Genomic DNA, 25111 nt, shown 5'->3' with positions numbered 1-25111 from the left:
AACAGAACATTCTTATCAATAATTCACTTACTCAAGCATATCAGAATAATTCAACAGTACTGTTGGAATTTCTCTAGCAGGAATTAATTAATTCCTAATTATTAGCATTATTAAGCCTAGATACTTATTTTTTGCAAAGATAAAAATTACATAGGTATGAAGCCTACACTCCTTTTTAAAAGAAAAAATATTGTTATAGATATAGATAAAATGATATCAGATGTTACAGGAAAGTATAGAAGCACTTTTTTTTAATGTTTAAAACTTTCCTATGCATAAAACTCACTGTCAAAAATGAGAAGTCTAAGCAAGAATGAATATATTTTCTTTTTTCAAACTGAGGAAAACAATGAGATTATTGGTAAATGTAAAAGAAAATTGATTCCAGAAAGTATTTATAAATTTTATTTGCAAACCTTGTTCATAAATATGTAGCAAAAATGTAATACAACATCTGTATTTAAAGTAAACATTGCTTCTTTTCTGGTCTTGGTCATCGATAAATTCTGATATGACATGGATATTTCCAAAAACCTTTCTAAAAATGATCTTATTGATACTGTTTTCATAGCCTGATTGAAGTAAGTTACAGGTATTTGTTTCCAATAATAATCTGGTTGCCTTTCTTGGGTTTACCCCAACAAATCTGTATGTATTTAAGCAATATTGAAATTTATTCTAAAAAAATCCTTTAAAATAATTGTTTATTACATTGCTCATTACATATGTAGAGCAGCATCCAGAAATTATACAATAAAAATTAGCTAAGAACCAAAGGAAATTAAATTCTTCCAAAGTTTATACAAATAGGCACTTATTAAGATTTTTGATTACATGTGGGAATGCTTTTGTGTTTCAGAAAATAAAGAAACTTGTCCAACTGTTTCGCCAGTATCTATAAATAATGATGTATAAACAAAATCAAGATGACCTATGGAAGAGGATTATTTTGAGGACCTGGAGAATTACCTAAATTTCAGGACTTCTCTGAAGTTTTAGAAACAAACACCAGAATTTGAAGAATTACAACATACAAACATTGGGTATTACCAGTTATTTAAAAAGTGTTTTCTTCCTCGTGTGTGTGAACAGAAAGAACCATAATTTGAAACTACTTTTTTTTTTGTGGGAAACAATTTTCCCATAATTTTTGCACAAATGATCTTATCTGTTTAAAATATCCAGAGAAGGGCTATAAAATTCTTCGGTTAACAATTTCTCTTTCATTATGTAGTTGAGTCTGGTGTTGAAGACTGTTTGGGTAAAGCTGTTAACAAGACATTTTCTAAAGACACAAAGGAGTCTGTATAGTACTGCAAAGAAGCATTGTATCCCTTCTGTTGCAAATATTGGATTCGGCCTTGGTCAATCAGCAATTTACAGAGATGACCTATATTTTTCCTTTCTTCAACAGTAAGAAGCCTAGATCCAACAACGACAAAGCACAAAATCAGAATAAAAATTAGCAATGTGGTTTACTTAAAAAACTTAATTATTTACCATAAATACTATATTTTTTTAAAAGTAGCACTTATAACTCAAGTATGTAAACTGCCATATAGTAATTGTTAATAGATATGGTAATTTCTTAGCTGAACCATTAATAAGCACCGGTGAGTACTTATGCTCCTAGAACTGTGCTACATCCTGAACCTACCCTCCATATTTTCTAAGGGACCTTTTATTTGAGACCATAATTAAGAATTTATGAGAATTTTCAATTCAGAATTCCATTTTATAATTTGTGTTATACATCTTGAGAAAATGAATAACAATCATTTCTCCTTCTTGTTGAATATCACAAAATACATCACTTACCTAGATAAACCTTCAGGATTATCATCTGTTTTCCTGAATCCTTCATGCTCATCTTCATTATCACTGGCCTGATCATCTCTTTTCTTTATATTAATTTCTGATGTTTCCATAGTTGTTTCCCGCATTCCACAAGTAGCCCAGCTACTCATTCGCTGGAAATAGTTAAATTCTTGTGGCCCAAGTCCTAGGGTCTTGAAAAATTCTTTGCCCACGTAATGCCTCCAATCACACCTGTGATGACAACAGAGTGCAATAACGATGCCAGCTACTGGGATCCGCTGATCTAATTCATTCTTTTTACTTCCTTCGTTTACCAAAGTGTCATTGTCTGCATCCGTTTTATCATTCTTTATACGCTTGGCTTCAGGTTCCTCATTTATTTCTTTGCATTTGGCAGGATAGGTTTCAACTAAACATCGCAATGCAAGATCTACAAACATAATTACATCATATAACCTCCAAACCACATTGTAAGAAATAAATATTTTGCACATTTACAAGCAATGCAGTAAAATATTTTCCATTATTGCTGAGTGAATTGTCTATTTCATTCTATGATTTCCTGGTGTTTTCCTTTCAATTCATGTACATTCTCATTTTTTCTATTTATTTATTCTGTAATACAGCCTATATCCCATATCCCCATAATAGCTAGAAGGAAAGGAAGTTTAAGTTTTGCAACTTGGAAAAGTCTGAACTTAGCCTCTGGATTTCTTTTCTCCTTCCTCTGACTAAATAAAGCTCAGTGTTGACAAGAACTTTTATCAAAACTACAACAAACATACCTCTAAAACCCAGGGAAGTTGTTAACCAAAGAGCACTTAACTCATATTATTTGACCCCTAGAAATCTACAGGAATGAGATGAAGATCACTTTGAGGGACTCCCCATATAATTTCTACCTCTAGTACAGTTAACCCCTCTATTTCCCACACTGGGATGTTTCTTACTGTTGTTGAAGGGTGGCAAGAAGGGAAAATGAGGTTGTTGGGAAGATGGTGGAGATAGAGTCTGAAAGGAAGTATTTAGAGACAAAAGTGCTTCATTCCTAAGTTTTCCTACTTATTGTGTGAATGGACAGCCATTGCTGACAACTCTGACTTGCTCTATCTTGGGATGAAGAGACCCAAATGCAGGACCAACCATTTATGTCTTGATATTTCTTATTGCAATTGACTCCATTCCCAAAGATAGTGGTAGGAAGGGAACCAAAGCTCAGGAGTGCCTTTTTTTATTATATGAAATTAAAATTTCTTTTTGCACAAACAAAGCTAATGTTAAAATCAGAAGGGAAACAGTTAATTGGAAAAAATAATTGCAGCAAGTTTCTTTGACAAAAGTCTCATTTCCAAGCTGTAGAAGGAACTAATTCATATTTATATAAAAGCAAGGACTATTCTCCAAATGACAAATTGTCAAGGAATATTAGTAGGCCATCCTCAAAGGGAGAAATCTAAACTATATGAAAAATGCTCCAAATCACTAAAAATTAGAAAACTGCAAATCAAAGCAACTCAGATGTTCTGTGTTAGACATTTGATTGGCAAAAGTGACAAAAAAGGAAAATAAAAGATGTTGGGGACATTTTTAGGGGAAAAAGATATGCTAATGAACTGCTGGTAGATTTTAATTGGTATAGCCATTCTGAAATGCAGTTTTGAACTATTTGAACTATTACCAAAGTCACTAGTTTGTACCTGCCCTTTGATCCAGTGATATCACCAATTAGGTTTATACCCCTAAAGAGATCAAGAAAGATGAGGATGCATGTACATATGTACAAGAATATTTATAATACTTTTTTTTTAGTGGCAAAGTACTAAAAATTAAAGGGATCTCATTAATTAGGAAATAGCTAAACAAATTATGAAATAGGAATATAATGGGCAGCTATGTAGTACAATGGATAAGAATGCTGGACCTGGAGTCAGGATGACTCATCTTCTTAAGTTCAAATCTGGCTTCAAACATTTACTAGCTGGATGATCCTGGGCAATTCACCTAAGCTTGTTTGCCTCAGCATTCCATATCTGTTAAATAAGCTGGAGAAGCAAACTACTCTACTATCTTTGCCAAGAAAACCCCAGATGGGGTCATGGAAGAGTTGGACATGACTGAAAAATGACTGAACAGTAATGTAATGGAATATTATTGCACTGAAAGAAATAATGAGAGACTCAGAGAAACCTTGGAAGACTTAAACTGATTTAAACTGAGCAGAACCAAAAGAACAATGTATATAATAACATTATTACAAAGACAACTGCAGTGAACAACCATGATTTGGGGAGACAAGTGATGAAATGTGCTACAACCCTTCTGATAGAAGAAACAGATGAAAGATGCAGATGAGATATGGCCAATGAGGAATGCATTTATAAATTTTGCTACAAGAGTTTCTTCACTGAAAAAAGAAATAAAAATTTAACAAAGCAAAGTGTAGGTACCAGGATGTCACTTAACATCAATTTAGGAAGGAAAGAAATGCTTGTTAATTAAAATAAAAGTTTAAAAAAAAAAGAAAGGGTAGGTGGTACCAGATTGTAAAAAAGCCTTGAATGCTAAGCAAAATAGTTTGAATTTTATTCTGAAAAAACAAAAAACAAAAACAACTTTGAACTTAAGAGGGCCATAACCAGATATCTGTCTGCAAAAAGGAAAAGTCTGTCATTAGTTTGAAGGATAATTATGGGAGGATCATATAGTCCTGAAGACCTGTTAAGAGGTATTTCAATAATCCAAGCTGGAATGACAAGGCTGTGTGGATGAAACTGTAGAGAAAATATTAACAAGACTTGGTAATGACTTTGAATATAATGGGGGGGGGGGGGGATAAGAACCAAAGGCATCACCAAGATTTTGAATCTAAGTGAATGCTGCTTGACTGGGGGGTGCCAGAAGAGGATGCAGGTGTAGTCTGATGTACAAGGAGTCTGCCTGGTAGGATGTGTTGAAAGCAGCTGCTTAATCAAGTTTGGAGTTCAGAAAAAGGGCTGACTAGAGATGCCTTAAGTGAAGGAAATTGCCCAAGGAGAAGGTGCAGAGAATGAAAAGGGTGATAGACAAAGCCTTGGGATATGCCTACCATAAGCAGCTGGGAAAATGACAGTGTTCTTGGGAGGAGAAAGAGAAGTACATGACAACCAGGAGAGGGTAATATGTCTGAAGACAAACAAAAGGAAAATATCCAGAAGCAAAGAGGAAATAGTCAAAACTATCACATTTTTCAAAGAGGTCAATGAGGATGAAAATTTTTTGGGGAAAAAAAGGTCACAGCATCGGATAATGGTGATGTTTAAAAAACAGTTCTAAGAGAGAAGCAAAGAGGCTACAGTAGCTAGAAGGGTTTTATAAAGGGGATGAAGCCAGCTTTGTTTTTTCAAGGACAAGGAAGACCTGAATATGATTAAAGGTAGATAGATGGGAAGGAGGAAAATGCAATCCATTTAAACAAACATTTATTAAGTACCAACTATGGATAAAATGCTGGGATTACAAAACTAAAAAAATGAAAAATGGTCTCTACCCTCAAGAAGTTTATGTTCTCCTGGAGGGATACAATATATAAACAAAGAAGTAAGCACAAGATAATTTGAGGCTGGAGACAAACAGCTGGGAGGAATAAGAAAAGCTTCATACAGGAGGTGATACATGGGATGAACATTGAAGCAAGTGACAGATTCTAAGAAGAGATGAGGTGAGAACATTCCAAGCATGGAGATAAACTAGGCAAAGGCACAAAGGCAGCAGATGTAAAACTCACAATAAGGAGTGAATGGGCTTTCAATGTCAGGTGGAGGAATTTGTACTTTATCCTAGATGTAATAGGGATTTTTGAATAGAGGAGTGGTGACCATCAGATGTGGGCTTTAAGATTATTCTTGGCAGTCATGATGGAGGATGAATATGAGAGGGGAGAGCCTGGAAGTAGAGGGACCAATTTATAAGGATATTGTAATGACCCTGTGAGAAGTTAAGAAGGTCCTAAGCAGGGTGGGGACAGAGTGAAGAGGAGTATTAGAGATTTAAGATGCAGGAGAGAAGACCTGGAGATGGGATATTTAACTATCTTTGTGACCCTGGGCAGTCACTTAACTGCCTGGTTTCTTCATTTATAAAATGAGGGCATTAGATTACATGCCTCTCCTCAGTTCCTTTAAGCTTTAAACCAATGATCCTATGTATAAGGGTGGGATAAAGGACACAAGTAGGAAGATTAGACTTTAGACTTGAATGAACATGTCTATGTTAATGAACACATTTTTATGCTTCTATATTTCATACCTGTTGCCACACCGCATAGATGTTTTCCAATTCCAACCACAGGTAACTTTTCTTTTATTAGCACAGGTATTTTGCCTGAAGAAAAAGAGGAGGAAATTGAGGATCAATAAGACAGTAAATCTCTTATGAAAGGAAAGAAGTAATATCTGTTGAGAGAGAAGTAGTAGAATAAAAGAATCATAAAATTTTAGAGTTGAAATGATTCTTAGAGGTTACCTAATTTAATGTTTTCTAACTACCAGTTCATTGTGAAGTCTTTATTCCCAGACAATCCTTACTTAAAAAAATAGCAATTCTAAACTTAGAAACTATCATCAATAACAAAAATTTTATTAAGAAAATATTGTACATGAAATTACAAATTTATTTAAAATTCTGTTAAAATGTATATGTTAATTAGATATTAACAAACATCTTTCTCATTTATATGCCCTTCTAAAACATTCTTTCTTATATTTATTTAAAAAATATTTTCCCCCTGGTCTTATTATCATTTACCTAACTGTAGTTAGCATATATATTATTGCCCCAATTCTGGGGAGAGATGAACTACAACCCAGAATATTGAAAGAATTGGCAGATATAGTTACTGCATCACTGTCTTGACTTCTGAAAAAGTACAGAGAATGAGAAGACTACGGTATTCGAGAAAAGAAATTGTCTTGATTTAAAAAAAAGCATAATGAAATCTTCAAATTATATATCAATGGTTGGCTTAATTTCTTGATAATCCTCTAGAATCTATTATTAAAGGAATGGTTAATGAGTACCTAGAAAAAGAAGTAATCTTAAAGAGCCAACATGGCTTTATCAAGAATAAGTCAAAATAGACTGACTACATTTTCTTTTTAGACAAGATTACTAGCCCTGAAGATCAAGAAAACATTGTAGAACTACTTAACCTATAAAATTTCATGTTATTCTTACAAACAAGATAGGGGGACTTAATAGATATGGAAATGGCTAAAAGACGATCTAAAGAGTAGTTGTTAAAAGTTTAATGTGAACTTAGAAGAAAGTATCTAGTAGAATATCTCAGGAATCTCTGCTTGCACTTACGCTTTTAATTCAATCCCTGAATAAAGGCAGAGACAGCATTCTTATCAAATCTACATATGACACAAAGCTGAGAAATATAGCTAACAAACTAGATGTCAAGTTAAGATTCAAAAACAGCTGGACGGGTTAGGAGCAGGGGCCCAAACAAGGAAGACAAAATTTAACAGGAATGAATATAAAGTCTCATATATTTAAAAAACAAACTACTTTAGGAATACAAGATGGGGAGGGATGGACTTAAAGGGAAAAATATTGGCAAACTTTAATAAAGAATTACAAACCCGATCAGATCCAGGCATGTGATAGGGATATTAAAGGAAATGTTTGGGATATAGGAATAAAGAGATAGTAGAGTTAGCTCTACTCAAACCATAGAGTATTCAGATCTGGGAGTCCTATTTTAAGAACACTGATAAACTGGAAAGCATCCAGGGGAGGGCAACCAGAACTGCAAAGAAGCTAAAGCTCTTACCACATGCGGGTCAGCTGAAGGACCTGGAGATTTTTAGTTTGGAGAAGAAAAGACTGGGTGGGGAATGAGATGTGATTGTATACTTCAAGTATTTGAAGGACTGTTCCATGGAAGAGAGATCAGATTTGTCCTATTTGGTTTCAGAGAGCATAAATAGGGCATGGTACTGCAGAAAAGAGCAGACGTCACAGGCCCTGGGTTCAGATCCCACCTCTGAAACATAAACTTTATTACTTGTATTACCTTAAGCAGTACATTTAGTATCTCTGGGCCTTAGTTTCCTCATCTATAAAATGAAGGGAAAAGACTAAATGGTCTCAGGTCCCTTCCAGCTCTAGATCTATGATCTGAAGTTGTAAAGAAGCAAATTAAAACACCATAACAATTACAACTACCCTATAGTGGAATAGGCTGCCTCAGATTCCACTTTATTGTTAAGTCTTTAATCAACATATGAATGACTACTCTTCAAATATGTTAGAGAAGACATCTTTTTTTTTTTCAGTTATGTTAAACTGGAAAAGTCAATAAGGTCCCTTGGAACTCAAATTCTGTGTCTGTATAAAATGGAACAAGGCAAATTTAAACTGAGCTCCATTCAAATCTTTTAAAATTCGTTTAAAAAGTTAACATGCAGGCCAGAAATTAGGTACTATATTTAAGTCATGGTCACTTCTAAGACAAAGTGGTCCTGAGCCTTTAAAGTTATCACTATTTTTTTTTAAACCCTTACCTTCCATCTTGAAATCAATACTGTGCATTGGTTGCAAGGCAAAAGAGTAGTAAGGGCTAGGCAATGGGGGTTAAGTGACTTGCCCAGGGTCACACAGCTGGGAAGTGTCTGAGGCCAGATTTGAACTTAGGACCTCCCCTCTCTAGACCTGGCTCTCAATTCACTGAGCTACCCAGCTGCCCCCAAAGTTATCACTATTAATAAAACAATTAATATTAATAAAATAATGCCAATTTGCAAATTATTTTACTTTGCCATAGTATTAACCTTGGTTCTCCACTCCAAGTTTAGCACCCTTCTTAACACATCGTCCCTGACAGCTTCCATGTTTTAATTGGTCAAAAGAGATAACATATGTAGTGTTTTGTAAACTAAAAACTGCTATATAAATGCAATTTTTAATAACTTCATCACTGGGCCATTTTCATAGGATCAGAGATATAGACTTGGAAGAGACTTTCGAGGCTATCTGGTCCATCCCCTCATTTTATATATGAGAAAACTTGTGAGGTCCACAGAGCTTAAGAGACTTGTCCAATATCCAACAATAGAGATTTTCTGACTCCAAATCCAATGTTCTTTCCATTTTACCATGTTATTTTCTCATTTCCTCTACCCACATGGTTACCATCCTATCTCAGACCCTCATTACTTCTCAATTGGATTAATTCCAATATATATTAATGAATCTGCCTCTACTTTTTGCCCTTTCCACACAGCTTATGAACCGATAGTCCTACAGGTTAGTCTAGCCATCTTAACCCTGTGATCAAAAAAGTGCCCAAAACTCCTAATATCTGAAGGATAAAATACAAACTCTTATGTTTGAGCCAGAAGCTGGCTCTAACCTATCAACCTCATTTCACCTTCCCACCGCAGGTGATTTACATGCCAGCTGCCGGCTGACTTGCCTACATGCTTCTGCAGTCTCCTTTATTCCTGGAATGTTGCTCTCCTTCCTCACCTCTACTTTGTAGGATGCTTGGCTCCCTTCCAGGTTCAGCTCAAGTGCTAATTTTTCCACAAAACCACTTCTAATATCTGTTGGCTCCTGCTAAGATTATTTTGTCATTACTTCTCTGTTTCCTCTTAGTAGACTGCAGGGATGTTTCATTAGTCTATGTATGAGGGTTTGAATAGAATGTGACTGTACAGATAGTGGTGTCTTAAGCACAATTTGAACAAAGATCTCAATATTAAAAGACTTGAGCTCTGTTTGCTAGCTGGGATGTTGTCTGATGACAGACTGGGTGTGCTTTTTGCTACAATGAATTTATGATTAAAAAAATACTAATCAGAATCTCAGAGGTGAGCAAGGTTTCTGTTGAGGTAAAGGAATAGTGAATTATATTATTGTTAGTAGTATTTTCTATAGGAAATCATTTTCCCCTTGGCCTCCTAGAATCAGGAGAAACAGCCTGCTTCCAGGCTATCAAACTGGGTTGAGATCTTTTGTCTTTTTTTAAGATCTTAAAAGGATTAAAGCAGTGAACTTGGACCCATTTTGAAAAATAAGTTGGCCCAGGAACCTGTGGAGAAAAAGATGTTTTGGTTTCTTATTTGTATGGACAAAGACCCTTTTCCCCTGTGATGAAATAATGAGAAGTTGATGTCTCTAAATTTACCTCTTTGAAATATCTACTTATGGGGGCTTTTCAGGGGAAGTCCAAAGGTCAAACTGTTCAGCCAGTCAGAAAGAGGACACAGCTTCTGATTTAAGTGGAAAGCAGGGCAGGCTCTTTTTTATGGTAGGAGACTAGCAAAAATATCCATTCTTTATTCATGGGAATTATACATCCATACTAATAATTTTATTCTTGGAGAAATGGCCTCATATCCTTTATTGGTCAAAATCCCTACACTATACTGTTGTTATGTCATCTTGACTTGTACCTGAAATAGACCTGTCTTTATCTTCACTTTCTTTTTCTTTCTCTAATGTTATTAAGGCCTTTAATGTAAAGGATTAAACGATTTTACTCCTGAGTTTCCCCTGAAACAATGCTTTTTGTGATGAACAGTAACCTCAGTAACCACAAGCGTTTGGCAACTTACATACTTTATTACTATATAATTGAAAATCATGCAACTTACTCAAACATAAATGCTGAATATCAATTTGAAGCCTTTCAAATACAGAGTTTTTCTTTTTGTGTTTACCATCTACCTGCACAAATAAAATACATTATTATAATGAATTTTTATTTAAAGCACTTCATATGACTTTCAAGAATAAGTGATTTTTTGGTTTTCATATAAATCTGAAGCAAAGCAAATACTTATCTAGGTTTTCATTATTGTAAAGCTTTGAAACTCTAAAGCAATCAAGGATACAAGTTAAAGGTAACTTTTATGCCTAATATTTGGTATAAATTCCAAATACTCTTAAAAACTAGGAACAATGGCTATAAGCTGCTTAGGTGCAATTTAAGTTAAAAAGAATCATTAGAAATTGAAAAAAATTACATTGGGGATGGGGGAGACAGAAAGGGTGGGGGTGGGAGTGAGAAAGAGAGAACATCATTGATGATCCTTCCTTCAAATTCTTGTTCAGATGCTACTCCCAAATGAGGCCCTGACTGAATCCTACAGTTATCTGAACTCTTTGCTATTGCAATTACTTTATAGATATTTAGTACTTATTTCTACTTGTCTACATGTTGTAGTCAACCCTTCCCTATCCACCCTCTAATCCCTGGGGAAAGTAAGCTTCCCCAGGTTAGAGCCTGTTTTGTTTTTATGTTTTTAACTCCAAAATCTGGCACAGTATCTCAAAAATTAATAGCACATGTTTCCTTGTAAATATTTTACTTCTAAGAGAATGCTATTTTCTACAGACAGATCCAAAATAATGGCCATATCTTAATATTTTAACCTACCTTGAATCTTGTGGTCACCCTTTCTACTAGGAAGAAGTAGACTTTTTCAGCTTCTTGTAAGGCAATATCAACCCAATGGGACAATTTCCCCTTTCCAGCTCCAAACTCAACAAAACATCTTCTTGGTCCCAATAAATTTAATCTTTCAATGTTACCTAAAATTGAAGCCTGTGAAGTTCTCATGATTATTTTATAAAAAACAAAATATATTTGGTCCAAAATAGAAAAATGACAATGTAATTTGATATATTCTATTAAAAGAAATGTCAGTACATTCTTATTCATAATTAAAATTTTATATTCACTTTATTTTTGTGACTAGCTTTTGTGTTTGTTCATATAAAAAAACACTGATAAATACAAAAAAGGCCTTTAGAATAGGTCTTATTTTTGTGTGAGTAAAAAATTAAGTTATTCATATACAACCACATTCAAGAATCTTTAATTTCACCAGCATGGGTAATGCTTCCCCGGACATAGTTCATAAACAATCTGTAATTTACAAAATGCTCTTTAAGAATTGCTATGATAAGATTGGCTGTGGTGGCACATGCCTATAATCTTTGTTACTAGGAAAGGATGAGGCTGGTAGAATGCTTGATCTTAGGCTTTTTGAGCTCTATTAGCTGAGTATCCCAGTTGAGTGTGGTCAACCTTGTGGTCAACAAGGAGATCAGGGTGAAGGGTAGAGGTGGAAAAGGCATCGGGTCCTGATGAGTGGTGGGATTAGGATCATGAGTGGCAGCTAAACATCCAGCCTGGATAAGAAAGGGAAACCCAATCTCCTCAGCAAAATAAATAAATAAAAATTCCACGTGTGAGATATTATTACTCTATAGTCATCCTAATGATCAGTCCCACTGAATTTATCTAAGCCTGAACACTGAATGAAAGACATAGAATCTATCATTTGACTAACATAAATCCTTGCAATTTGGAAAGCTCTGCCAGATCTTGTAACCCTCTAACACAGCATTTAAGAAACCAGAGTCATCTCTACACCATGACAATGCATTAAAGGATGAATTTGGAAGATGTTCTCTTACTTGCTACATCTAGAAATAGAATTTCTGTGAATTAATTGTATGCATGGAATAGCAAGCAACATTCATTATATACAGATACTACGGTATAGTCCATACCTGTTGTTTCAAGTGCTTGAAAGCAGAATCACCATTTTTGGGGTCATTTAAGACATCATGCAATGCAGGATGTGACATTATTTGTTCTTTAAGTGTACAATTCATACCTATGTCAAAAATATAAGTGCAATAGCTTAAGCAACTTGAAAAATAAACACACTATCAACTAATACATCTCATCACCTAAGGCATAACATTTTACTGTTCAGTTTTAATCAGACTTACTGTTGCTGGCTTTTCTCAATTTCTTAATTAAGTTTTCCAATTGCTCTTCAGATAGAGAAGAAATTGGGACCTGTATATAAACCCAAACAAATATAAATAAAACAATTCTCTGTATAAGCAGCCTTATAAATATTCAACTTTAAAATAAACCTTATGTATGAATGGCTATTGCCTCATAACACTTTCTGCTTGAATTCTTCCTCATTACTGATGTTTCAGAAAACTACCATTATTATTGACTCATTTAAGTCTGTAATCCCCTAGAGCTAGCTTTCCCCTGTATAGCCATAAAAAGTATTGGCTGAATGGAGCCTCCTTTTAGCTGTCACCTCTCTAACTCACTCAAAGAGAAAAAGATTTGGGACACATCTGCTCATTTTACAGATAAACTCAGTCCCAGAGAGAAGAAATGTCTTGCCTGTGAAATCACAGGTAATAAGTGGCAATCTGAATCTGAACCCAGACCCTCTGAAATTAACAGTCTGCTTTCTACAGATTCAGGCCTCAAAGAGCCTCAGGATATAGGATTCAGCTTCATAGAAGATGGAGACAAGTTCATGACTACTAATATTAAGATATTAAGATTTTCTGGAAGTGGTATAACTAGATTACCCTCTATCCTCCAACTCCTTACTCAGTAGTAGTTCAGTTGTTTTAAATGTCTTGACTCTTCATGATCCCATTTAGGATTTTCTTCACAAAGATACTGGAGTGGTTTGCCATTTCCTTTTCTAGCTCATTTTATAGATGAAGGAACTGAAACCAACAATTATTGTGACTTTGCCTAGGGTCACACAGCTACTAAGTGTCTGAGACCAGATCTGCTCTGGAAGATGAGTCTTCTCAGCCTAAGCTAGTCACTTTCTATTTTCTCCAGGATCAAGAATGAAATCTTGTTTGGCAAAAGAGCCCTTCACAAGTTGGCCCCTTCTGACCTTTCCAGTCTTATTACACTTTGCTCCCTCGCATGCCTGTCTGATCTAGTTCTAATAGTTGTCTTCTTTTTTTTTTTTAATCTTTACCTTCTGTCTTGGAATCAATACTGTGTATTGGTTCCAAGGCAGAAGAGCGGTAAGGGCTAGGCAATGGGGGTTCTAACTTGCCCAGGATCACACAGCTAGGAAGTGTCTGAGGCAAGATTTGAACCCAGTACCTCTCTTCTCTAGGCCGGCTTTTAATCAATTGAGCCATCTAGCTGCTCCCTCTTCTTATTTTTTTAATTAAATGATGAATCAATGCACTTACCAATTCATCAAGGATTTCTGTTTCATCTTTTAATCCTGCATTAATATCTTGAATAAAGTAGTCCTTAAGAAAAATACAGAACAAATCATTTGTTTGTTTGGCAGAATTTGGCAGAATAATATTTATATCTATCTAAAAGATTTGTGATTTTATCAGTGTGTATCCTCATTTCACCAATAAATAAAAAATCCAATAGCATATGGTTTATGCATTATGACAAAAATATGAATTGCCAGCTATCCAACTTGTAATTCAATACTCCAATTGATCAATTCAGATTTTATACATAAATATGTATCTGTGTATATCTATCTATCTACAGCTTTGCTAACCTCAAAGTCCTATGTAAATGCTAACTATTATTATAAGTTATTATTATATGCCTTCTTTGCATCTCTTGTACTCACAGTGCTTGGCACCTAGTAGGGTTTATAAATGCCTACTGGCTGACAGTCCTGCTAATGGATGACTAAGAGTAGAGAGTTTTGCCAAAAGGCACTAACAGTCCAGCTGTTATGATGACTAAAAATGGCTGCTCTTGAAAAATTAAATGAATGGAATTTTATTTAAATGCTCACTCTATTTTATTAGACACTAAGGATACAAATAGAAAAATCAAGACAGTCCCTTCTTTCAAGGAGTTCATACTCAGACTGGGGAAAGACAGGACATATAAATAAAGTTGTAAGGCAGAAGGCCCAGAAAACCCAAGGGTATATGAAGAAGGTGTTAAGGGAGCAGATGGCAAGGTCCAGAGGCCCTTAGGTTACATAAATAGGTTCAGATAACAGACCGGAATAGGGCAGGGGAGGGAGTGTATCAAGGCAGGGCAGATGGTAAAGACTATGGAAGGGCAGATCATAAGTCCTTACCCTCCATCTCATCAAAAGAAATGGAATTGTTGACTCCCATTTCATCCAAGCTCTATGGAGATGAGGGAGCCCCTAGTAGTGGATGGGTTCTGGGACAGCAGGGCTGAGTGGGGTGAATGGAAAGACAAGGTGTGTGTGTTTGTGTGTGACAGGACTTTCTGACAGCTAGTCTGGGATGGGATCTAGGTCTGTCTGGTGTTAGGGGAGGAGATATCTGCAGTTCATAAAGCCTCTTTTTAAAGATTTCCAAAGAGGAGGGAATCTACCACCTCCAAAGCAACCTGTTCTAGTTAATTCTTGGAAAGTTTTTCCTTACATCAAGTCTAAAGTTGACTTTTTGTAATTTCTACTGACTGCTCATTTCTGGCAATTGGGACCAAGCAAAATAAATAATACTTTTACAAGACACTGCTTCAAATATTTGAAGAGAATGATCATATACTTTTATAAATCTCTCTTCTTCTAAGGAGAAATATCTTAAGATTCCTTCAACTAACTGTGCTTTCCAGACTCCCATCATTTTATTCAATCTCCAGTTTGTCTATCTCCTCAAAAACCTGAACAATAAGATAATTCTAGAGATAGTCTTACTATGGAAGAAAACTATGAAACTTTCTTCTTTTGTTATGGATGGCATGCTTTGCTTAACCTAGACTAAGAGTATATTGTTGTTGTTTATCTGACTGCTGTATCATACTGTTGACATATCAAAAAATACATTTCATGAAATTCCCATGTTTTTAATAGAAAGTGTTGTTTAGCCATATGCTCTCAATCTTGTTTTTATGAAGTTGATTTCTGAATCCAAGTGCAGAAAATAAATTTTCCATGTTAAGTTCTACCTTCTTGGATTCTGATCTTGGTTTTAGCTTGCTGAAGTCTTTTAAAAAATCCGGATTTTGTTATCTTAACATGTTATCTTAACATTAGCTATCCCTCCTTGCATTATTTTAGATGTAAATTTGACAAGTATACCAATTACACCTTGCCAAATTAATGAAAAAAATGTTAAATGACACAGGCCAAGAACTGATTCTTAAAATATTCCACTAAGGGAATTCTCTCCCAAGTTGACAATGACCAGTTAATGACTATATCATGGGTTCATCCAATCAATCAGTTATACACCTTCCTAACTGTAATATCATCTAGTCCATATCTTTTATATTAGCAGATAGCACAGGATTCTGCCAAATACTTTACTGAAGTCTATGATGTCTACTATATTTTCTATATCTACCAAAAAGGAAAATGATGTTAGTCTGGCATGATCGATTTTTTATGAACCCATGCTGATTTTTAATTATCACAGATTCACTTTCTAAGTGTTTAGGAGCACCAACTTTAATGTTAGTTTCTAGAAAATAAATTCCAGGAGAAAAGACCAACTTACAGTTCTGTATTTTGCAATTGCTACATCCTTATTTTTCTGAAAACTATATATACATCTTTCTCAGGTCTGGGGAAACCTCCTATTCTTTCTGCCAAAACTTCCTGCCCCACTTGAAGACAAATTTTATTTAAAGTGAGAAAGGAAAAAAAAAAGGAAGATGGCTAAATAAAATATCATATTATCTTCTCATAAAAATGCTATGGTGTTTTGGGACTTTGAGAGAAATATAAAGATTTTTATACTGTAGTTTTAAAGCACTGAAATACCTTAATTGGTTATTTTCACAAAATCCCTGTAGCATTTTAAAAATATTTTATCACTTTTAGTGCTTTTTAAACTATGAAATTCATTTTAAAAGCTAGTTTTCATATCTAGCCTTTCCAAAGTATCATGCTTTATTGTTCACAAGTAAGAGGGAAGTTAAAATCACAACTGTTCTATGATTGTTGCATAAAAATGTTTGGTGGCTTCCCTTGCTATTAACAACTCTGCAAAACATTTCTGCTAAATGTTTCCCTATTGTCTTCTTTAGGATAACACACTGTAACACATTGCAAAAAGAAAAATGGGGGAAATGCAATAGGATGTATTTCCTATTTGTAAAAAGATGGATTTGGCTTTCTTCATCACCATCTAGTGATTCTGCCAAGCTTTGCTTTCACCAACTGTACTCACCTAGACGATTATAAGTAATAAACAGGAATTCTTTCTGAATTCCTGTTGTCCCCTGAATTTACCCTTCAAAGACTGTACAGCTCTAATATTCTCAGAAGGAATGTTTGGAAGTTATCAATTCTGTTAACTTTTTCCCACTAATTATGCTAGTTGCACACCTCACTCCATCTCCTGTCTCTGTACCTTTGCACTGGCTATACTCTAGGCCTAAAATGTTATCCTTCATCCCTGATTTTGTCTCCTTGACTTTCTTCAAGACTTTGCTCAGATCCTATCTTTGGCAGAGGTCATTCCTATTTCCTCTAGCTTCTAGTGCCTTTCCCTTTAGGATTACCTCCCATGTGTTCTTTATATCTGCATAAAGTTATACACACATGGTCTCTCCATTAGAATTTGAACTCCTTGAAGGTAGCAATCCAATGTTTGCCTTTGTGTGAGTCTTTACTATTTAGGACAGTGCTTAGCACATAGTAAGTCTTTGATAACTGCTTGGTCACTAGGAAGGGCAGCATAAGAAAAACTATAGTATGAGCAATGTTATAATGTGAACATAGTTTCTCTTCTTCCTAATCAATAAAGAGAAGAAACTAACAAAGTGAGACAATACAATTTAACAGAGTCCAAGAGCACATGAACTTTGATGGAAAAAAAAAATCACAGTTTTTTTTTTCACTAAACCTCTAACTTAAATTTAGCATTTCCTTCAGCTGTGCATTTAAAAAAAATGTTAGTTCAAGAAGAGGTTCATAATGCAAAAAAAGGTTAAAGTTCATGCTGTATAAGTTAATATAAGGGGATTTCTCTAACTACAAGTTGGCAGGACTAGATATAAGGATGTCAAGAGTTGGACAGGACCTAAGATGTCATCTAGTTCAATCTACCCCTCAACTAGAATCTTCTGTACATGATATCCAGGTTTTGCCTAAAAGTATTTAGTGAGGATGAATCCATTACACTCTCAGATAGTCCATTTCCTTTTTAACTATTTCTAATTGCAAGAGTTTTTTCTTATATCAAGCCTAAATTCACCTCTTTGCAGTTCCCATTCATTGGTTATAGTTTTGTCCTCTGAGATCAAATTCAAAAATAACAATGCTAATGAATGGGTCCCATATGTTAATTCAATAGGATAGGGTTCTTTGCTTTCAGATACAATCCATTTCTGAAGATGTAAAGCATATTATTTTACATCTCCAGAAATATATATATGAGATAGTAGGGTAAAGTATAATGAGTCTAGATTGAGAATCAGAAAATCTGGTTCTAATCCTAATTCATATTACTGTGATCAAAGGAAAGGAGGCCACTTATCCTCTCTTTATCTTTGTTTCCTCTGTACAACAGTGAAAAAAATTACAATTACTTCCTTTAAATAATGTGAGGAAAACAAATCATGAACCTTAAAACATTATATAAATGTGATTTATTATTAGTAGTAGAATTGCAACAAGGCAAAATCCAGATTGCATTTGTGCTATATGTTGATCATAAATTTCCTTTATTCATCAGTTCAAACAGTGGAAACCACTGAGTGTTAATTTTAAGTACTAGTACCACTACTAATTAACATCAAAAGCCAATTATCTATAAACTATAAAAATTCCTTTCCTAAAGTAGAACTATAAGTAGCTTCACAGAATTAAACCACACACAATACATAAAAATTAACATTACCAAAAACCAATTTGTAAAAGGCTTTCTCTATTGGGATCTCTTTTTTTCTGTCTTTTTCTCTAAAACAATCTCCATCTCACAGGATTTCTGTGAAAAATGGCATTTGTAAGCTTGAAGATATATGTAAGCTTCTTATTATTTAAAAAATGTTTCATAATATATTTTGAAGCACTTTTTTACTGACAAGGATACTTACTGGTTTTGGTTTCTCTCTTGAGTTACATTTTTTCAAATGCTTTTCAAGTTGATCTTCATATACTGTGCTAAATTTAAGAAAGTAATTACTTTCAAATAACAAACATGTAGAAGCTACATTTAAAATACAGGAAAATATTTTAAATTGATTTAGCCCATACTTACTGTTTTGGATCTAGGGGACAGAGTATTCTTTTCCTGATATTTTCTTCCTAGTGTAAAAAGAATGCATTTAGTTAAAATAGTAAGTTTGTTTCTTGGTAATCATAACGTCCTACCTTTCAATTCTTTCCCTTACTTCTCTACCCTCACTACCTCTAGTAATTATCCGTCTCATCCCAATCTTTCATTCCTGCTTTATTTCATTTTCCCATCTTTATAATCTTGTTTCATTTCAACTAAACACTGTCTTCCACTTTTGAATCCTTTATCCTCTTGGCATATGATACATTATCTGTCACTCAGCAGATTACCTTGCCTTCTGATTTACTAAGAATATCAAGGTCATCCAAAGTAAGTTCCCTCAACTCTTCTATGCCGCATTTCGAAATTTCTATAAATCTTCCTTATCTGTCTTTTTGTTTTCCTGTTCACCTTGGGGTGTATGGAATGTTCAAGGAGGACATACATCACTGGGGTGAAGATTTGCTGAGCTCTTTTCAGAGCTGCTTATTCCTTTTTGGTGTTCATCTGTTATCCATCTCTTACCTGTGGCTCCAAGAAGCCGTAGCAAGTACAGCAACAACATCCCGGTTAACCACCTTGCTGGATGGGCTAAACCAGGTTGAGGGTAATGGATGAGTCACAAACCTATTGGTGAGTTGGGTAGGGGTGAGAAGCAGTATCTATGCCAAGTATGTGCCAGACTCTCCCCAAAATACTGGGTATGGATGGATGAGAACAATTTGTTCTAATTGCCATGAAGGTGGCTAAAGCAGGTGCTGTGGAGTGCTTAGAACTTGGTCAGAGAAGTAGCCAAGGTCATTTACTACATCTCAGGACACTACCAACTATCTTGACTTTTGTCTTGCCACTGGGCTTTGACAACTCTGGAATAAAGGGGGCTGATGACTTTGTGCAACTATGCCTCACTTAAGTCCAATTTATATATGTCATCACCCTGTGATGTCACTGGTCCTTCAAAGACAAACAAGTATCATTGTAGGTATGCTGGGAGTGATCCCAACTCCTCCCAGCTTTTCCATGAACTTGTTCCAGAAACCATCCCCTTTCTTTTTGCCTACTAACATCCCAGGTCTCCTTCATCTACTAAAAAACCCTTCAAGATATTATCCTCTATCTTTCCTTCCTTTCACTACTCAGCTAGAATGATTCTCCTATTGCCTCTACTTCCTCACCACCCATTCATATTTTAACCTCTAATTAGGCTTCCCATTTCATCTCTCTATTGAGCTTACTTCCTCCAAATGCACTAATGATCTCTTAACTGATAAATCTAATAGTCTTTTCTCAGTATTTATTCCCCTCAAACTTTCCTCTGGAGCACTTAACACTTCACCATCTTCCTTTTCCTGGGTATTTTCTGCTCATTTGATTTTATGATACTGTTTCTTCTTAGAATATCAAGATGGCAGAGTGGGAAGATACTGGACCTGAAGTCAGAAACACTTGATTTCAAATCCAGCCTCAGATGATTACTAGCTGTGTAACACTGAGCAAATCACATAACCCCATTTTCCTAATCCGTAATATAAGTTGAAGAAAGAAATGGCAAACTACATCAATATCTGTACCAATAAAATCTCAAATGGGGTCATAAAGAGTAGTACATGACTGAAACAACTGGACAACATTCTCCTCTTAGCTTTTTTTTTTGCTGGCTTGCAATCCAGCTCTCACTCTATGTGTAGGGTTCCCTGAAGGTTATGTCCTGAGCTCCCTTCTTTTATATACTCTCTTGGTGTTCTCATCTATGTCCTAGGGCTGTTAACATCATTACACAGGTGACCCCCCAAACTATAAAGTCCTTCTCTTGAACCTGTCTCACCAACTACCTTATAGAAGTTTCCACCAGAAAGTCCCAAAGCATATCAAAGTCAACAATATTCAAAACAGAACTCAAAGCATCACCACCCTCAACATTGTCTTTCTTCAAAGGGCTTCTCATTTGAAGTTCCTCCTAGTCACCTAGTTTCATAAGTCATCTGAACTCTTCCCTTATCCTTACCACCACTCAACACCCAATTAATTTGGCTGTCTTGATTCTATCTCTAGAATCTCTTGCATCCTATTCTCTTTACTCATGTCTCTCTTAACTTTATTGAAGCTCTCATCCTTTTCCTGAACTATTTATTATATCTTAATTGGAATCATTACTTCCAGTCTCTCCCTTGCCCAAGTCATCCTCCACAGCTGTTCAAAAAATCTTCCTCAAGACAAGTTTAACTATGTCATTCCCTGGCTCAAAACCAATGATTCCTTATTGCCTTGAGAAAAACAAAAAAACTCTTACCAGCATTTAGGGGATATTTAGGATCTTGTTCAAACCTATCTTTCTTGCTTTTATTCATAATAGTTTCTTTTCTTACATTCTTCTTTCTAATCAAACTGATCTTAGCTGATCTTCCATATTCTACCCCAAATATTTGCATAAACCATACTCCTTCTCTATAATGTATACCTTTCTCTTCTTTGCTTCTCTGAATTGTCTTCCTATAATATTCAGAAGAGGCACTTTAAATTTATCTACTTGTTTACATGTTTTGTCCTCATAGCAGAATAGAAGCATCTTTGGGGCAGAAGCTATTCCATTTTTGGTTCTCTCTTCCCCATTATTTAGGTCAGGTCCTTGTACACAGTAGTCAGTCAAAATACTTACATTTTCTTCAAATGAATTAATATGCTAAGAATTATTATAGTGGGAGAAAATTGATCAGGAAACTCCAGATCAACTAATTTCTCCTCAGTCAGGCTGATGAAATTATAGAATGTAATTGGTAATAAAAACAATAAGAGTGCTAAAGTCTCAAATGAAATGCAAAGTTGTACACACATTTTGTATCCTCTTTACAAAGGATATCAGAATATTTTGCAATCAGGGTTGGTGGACCTAGAGGGAAACCAGTCATTTATAGGCTAGAGGAGATGGTCTCTAAGGAGTCAAGTCACAGCAGAAGACTGTTGCATGGGGGGTGCTTGACCTACAGGGAGAGGGAGGGAAGGGCTTTAACTGAGGACAGAAGATAGCCAGCACTAGAAGAACTCTCCCTTGTTCTTCCAACTTCCTATTAACCATATTGTCTTGCAATGGAAATACTGACCCAGAAAGAGGAACTATGTCCTGAAGACAGTGAGTCAAGACAAAATAGAAGGAGCTTTCTGAGTTGATAAAGTTAGTTCTGGCCACTGGGAGTTGAACTGCAGAGATGAATAGATACAGAAGCCCAGCTACATGATATGCCTGGTAGAAAAAATAAATCTAGAGGGAATAGCATGAAGACATCAGAGATCTTGCTTATGGAAAGAAAGAAGATGAACTAGACAACAATATACAGAGAAAGTCTGTAACAAGAAACAACAGTTTTGAGGTAAGAGAAAACGATTAGTCAGTCAATAAACATTTTATTAAGTGTTTACAACATGCCAGGCCCTGTGCTAAATGCTGGAGATACAAAGAGGCAAAAGGCAGTCTCTGCTCTCAAAGAGCTCACAATATAAGGGGACTATCTTCAAGTTTTACGAAAAAGAGGTAGATACCAAGTTGTGGGAGCAAAAAGGTGACAGTAAATATCAATGATTATCAACTTATGCTTACTTATAAAGTTTTTTGTTGAAAATATTAGAATGGGACAGACTTTAATATTCCATAGCAGAGTACATCTTTATAGTTGCCTGAAATATGCAGATAATACCAGATTCCACTGTGCTTATTGCTTAAGTATAAAAAGGGAGTTGAGGGGGCAACTGGGGTGGCTCAGTGGATTGAGGGCCAGGCCTAGAGACAGGGGTGGTGGTGGTGGTGGTGGTGGGGGTCCTAGGTTCAAATCTGGCCTCCGACACTTCCTAGCTATATGACCCTTGGCAAGTCATCTAACTCCCATTGCTTAGCCTTTACCACTCTTCTGCCTTGGAACCAACACAGTATTGATTCTAAGATAAGGGAAGTGTTGAAACAAAAAATTTATTTGGAAGAGCAAAATACTGCCTCATGAGCTCTCATTTAAGATTTCCTCCCATATATAACTCTAAATAATGAAATATTTTGAAAGCTATAACAACAGATAACTATTAATGATCCATGATTAATATCAAGTAAAGTATTAAATTAGAGATGTGTGCTTGCTAATGGTATTCACCGCTGTCATGGAAGAGAGGCATCAGTCTAAGTTTAAAGAGGGATTCCACATAGATGGTAAGGTCCTTCAGATACTCCAGTTCAAGAGATGATATTCTACTGATTGAATCAAGTCTGGAATATTGGAGAGTCTCTTAAATGAGATCCAGAATCACTCAAAAAGAGTTTCATCTTATTATCTATCCAGGAATAACCAAGTTGTAGGAGGGCTGAAACTCTGAGCTAATGAGCTGGATTTGGGTATCTGAAAAGCAAACTATCCTTACAGATAGTAAATTTCTTTACTTCACTCCAGCATTTTGCAACTTGCTTCCCCTACCTTCCCAGTAACAAATTATCTTCTACATTTCCTTCTTTCTTTTTAAAAAATAATCCTTACCTTCTGTCCTAGAATCAATACTGTGTATTAGTTCTAAGGCAGAGGAGTGGTAAGGGCTAGGCAATAGGGGTTAGGTAACTTGCACAGGGTCACAGCTAGTAAGTGCCTGAGGCCAGATTTGAACCTAGGACCTCTTGTCTCTAGGCCTGGCTCTCAATCCACTGAGCCACCTAGCTGCCCCCATTTCATTTTTTAGAAAGGATAATTGACCATGTGGAGCTTCAGATGTTTTCACACAGAATTAGTGACCAAGTCCTTGGGAGTAGTGAGGAGGAAAAGGAAGACCTAAAGTCAAATCCAGTCTCAGTTTCCTTAACTATAAAATGGGAATAACAGATTATTATAACTATCTTTGTAGGTTGTTTTAAAGATCAAATGAGATACTTGTAAAGCACTTAGCAGAGTGCCTGACATATTGTAGTAAATCACAGGATAGTACTTAATGCCCATTCTCTTTCCTCTTATAATGTGAGCTCCTTGAGGGCCTGTTTTTGCCCTTTTTGTAGTCTCAGTGTATAGCAAAGTGCCTGACCCACAGTAAGCTTTAATAAATACTTGAAGACTGACTAAATATTAAAATGTACAAAGAATTAAGGTTGACACAAGTGGGCTTCATTGCAGTTGCTTGGGTAAACACTTGTGTAAGGAGAAAAATTTAGTCGATTATTTAGTAAGAGAGACAAGAAGATGGTTTAATTGGTAACAGACAACATAAGGAAAGATCCACCTTGGCATGCACATTGTCTACGAAAGCTTTTGGGAAATTTTGGCCAAAAATCACCAAGAGTAGGAAGGCAAAAGGAGAAAATAATCTATATAATTAGGGAGGAAGCACAGGCACAGACAAAATAAATTACAGTCTCAAAAGATCCTAACCGAAAAACCGTGGAAAAGTCCTAGTCAGTCCTAAGACAATCCAACTCAGACATTAACTAGCTGTGTGATGTTGGGCAAGTCAATTAACCTGTTTGTCCCATATTTCTTAACTGCAAAATGGGGAAAATAATAGCGCCCACCTCCTGGGGTTGTCCTGAGTCTCAATTAATCTTTAAGAAGCGCCTACTCCGTCCAGTAACTGTGCTAAGCCCTGAGGATATGAGGCAAAAAGACCCTGCCCTCGAGGAGCTTACAGTGTAACGGGGGAGACAATCTGCAAACAGATATCTACAAAGTGATATTCAAGATAAATAGAAATAACTAGCAGGGGGAAAGCACTGAAAAGGGAGAAATCAAGAGGGATTGGGGAAGTTTTCTGTAGAAGATGGGGCTTTAGTTGAGACTTCGAAGACAAGGCGATCAATAGGTTCACAGTAAAACGCTTAGCACAGTGCCTGGAACACAGCAGGCGCTACATAAATGTTAGCAGACACTATTATTATTGTCATTAACATATTGCAAACAAACAGTGCAGCCACGCGGGGAAGCCTGGGTGTCCCTACTTCTGCGCCCATTCCCGCAGCTCCGGCATGCTCCCCGCAGAATCGTCTCCCTGCCGCCGTCACCATGCGGCAGAAACGTTTTTTCCTTTCCACAAAGTAACCGCATCTGCCCTCGGTCGGAACCTGGACTTCCACCGTCGTCCGCGGCGAAGTAGCCATCTTCGCAGCTTCCAGCACTCCAGGCCAACAAAGCTGGGATTCTTTACAAACAGGGCCTCCACCCGGCAGAAATCGCGTCCGGAAGTCCCCGACCGGAAGGGGACTACAGTGCCTTACGAAGGCCAAAAGGAGTCGTCGCTTTCTTCTCTTCTT

General features: G+C 35.9%; 2 protein-coding genes across 8 annotated transcripts in view; one reads left to right on the top strand and one right to left on the bottom strand.

Annotated features, from left to right (window-relative positions):
- Nucleotides 1-2344, top strand: part of LRRC39 (leucine rich repeat containing 39) — a 33921-nt gene extending 31577 nt beyond the window's left edge. For all 4 annotated transcript variants that reach the window (XM_056819134.1, XM_056819135.1, XM_001381833.5 and 1 more), the window contains one exon: nucleotides 860-2344. In XM_056819134.1, the coding sequence (XP_056675112.1) occupies nucleotides 860-915 (56 nt within the window). In that variant the 3' untranslated portion in view covers nucleotides 916-2344. The remainder of the gene's footprint in view (nucleotides 1-859) is intronic.
- TRMT13 (tRNA methyltransferase 13 homolog) lies at nucleotides 390-25101 on the bottom strand. 4 transcript variants are annotated; one of them, XM_056819131.1, is made up of 11 exons: nucleotides 24800-25101; nucleotides 18832-18878; nucleotides 18668-18755; nucleotides 13858-13920; nucleotides 12613-12682; nucleotides 12388-12494; nucleotides 11246-11413; nucleotides 10461-10533; nucleotides 6103-6177; nucleotides 1819-2248; nucleotides 390-1422 (listed from the first exon to the last, which is right to left on the bottom strand). In XM_056819131.1, exons 1-11 carry the CDS (start codon nucleotides 24956-24958, stop codon nucleotides 1227-1229), a joined length of 1476 nt encoding a protein of 491 aa, XP_056675109.1. In that variant the 5' UTR covers nucleotides 24959-25101; the 3' UTR covers nucleotides 390-1226. The 4 variants fall into 4 exon arrangements, with proteins under 4 accessions (XP_056675109.1, XP_001381868.1, XP_056675110.1 ...); XM_001381831.4 differs by having other exon boundaries at nucleotides 18668-18734; XM_056819132.1 differs by lacking the exon at nucleotides 18668-18755 and having other exon boundaries at nucleotides 24800-25051.
- Between the last annotated feature and the right edge of the window lie 10 nt (nucleotides 25102-25111).

This window comes from Monodelphis domestica, chromosome 2 (assembly GCF_027887165.1).
Source record: "Monodelphis domestica isolate mMonDom1 chromosome 2, mMonDom1.pri, whole genome shotgun sequence".
Classification (NCBI taxonomy): Eukaryota; Metazoa; Chordata; class Mammalia; order Didelphimorphia; family Didelphidae; genus Monodelphis; species Monodelphis domestica.
The sequence above is the reverse complement of the archived record's forward strand: the minus strand, read 5'-3'. Positions and strand labels throughout refer to the sequence as shown.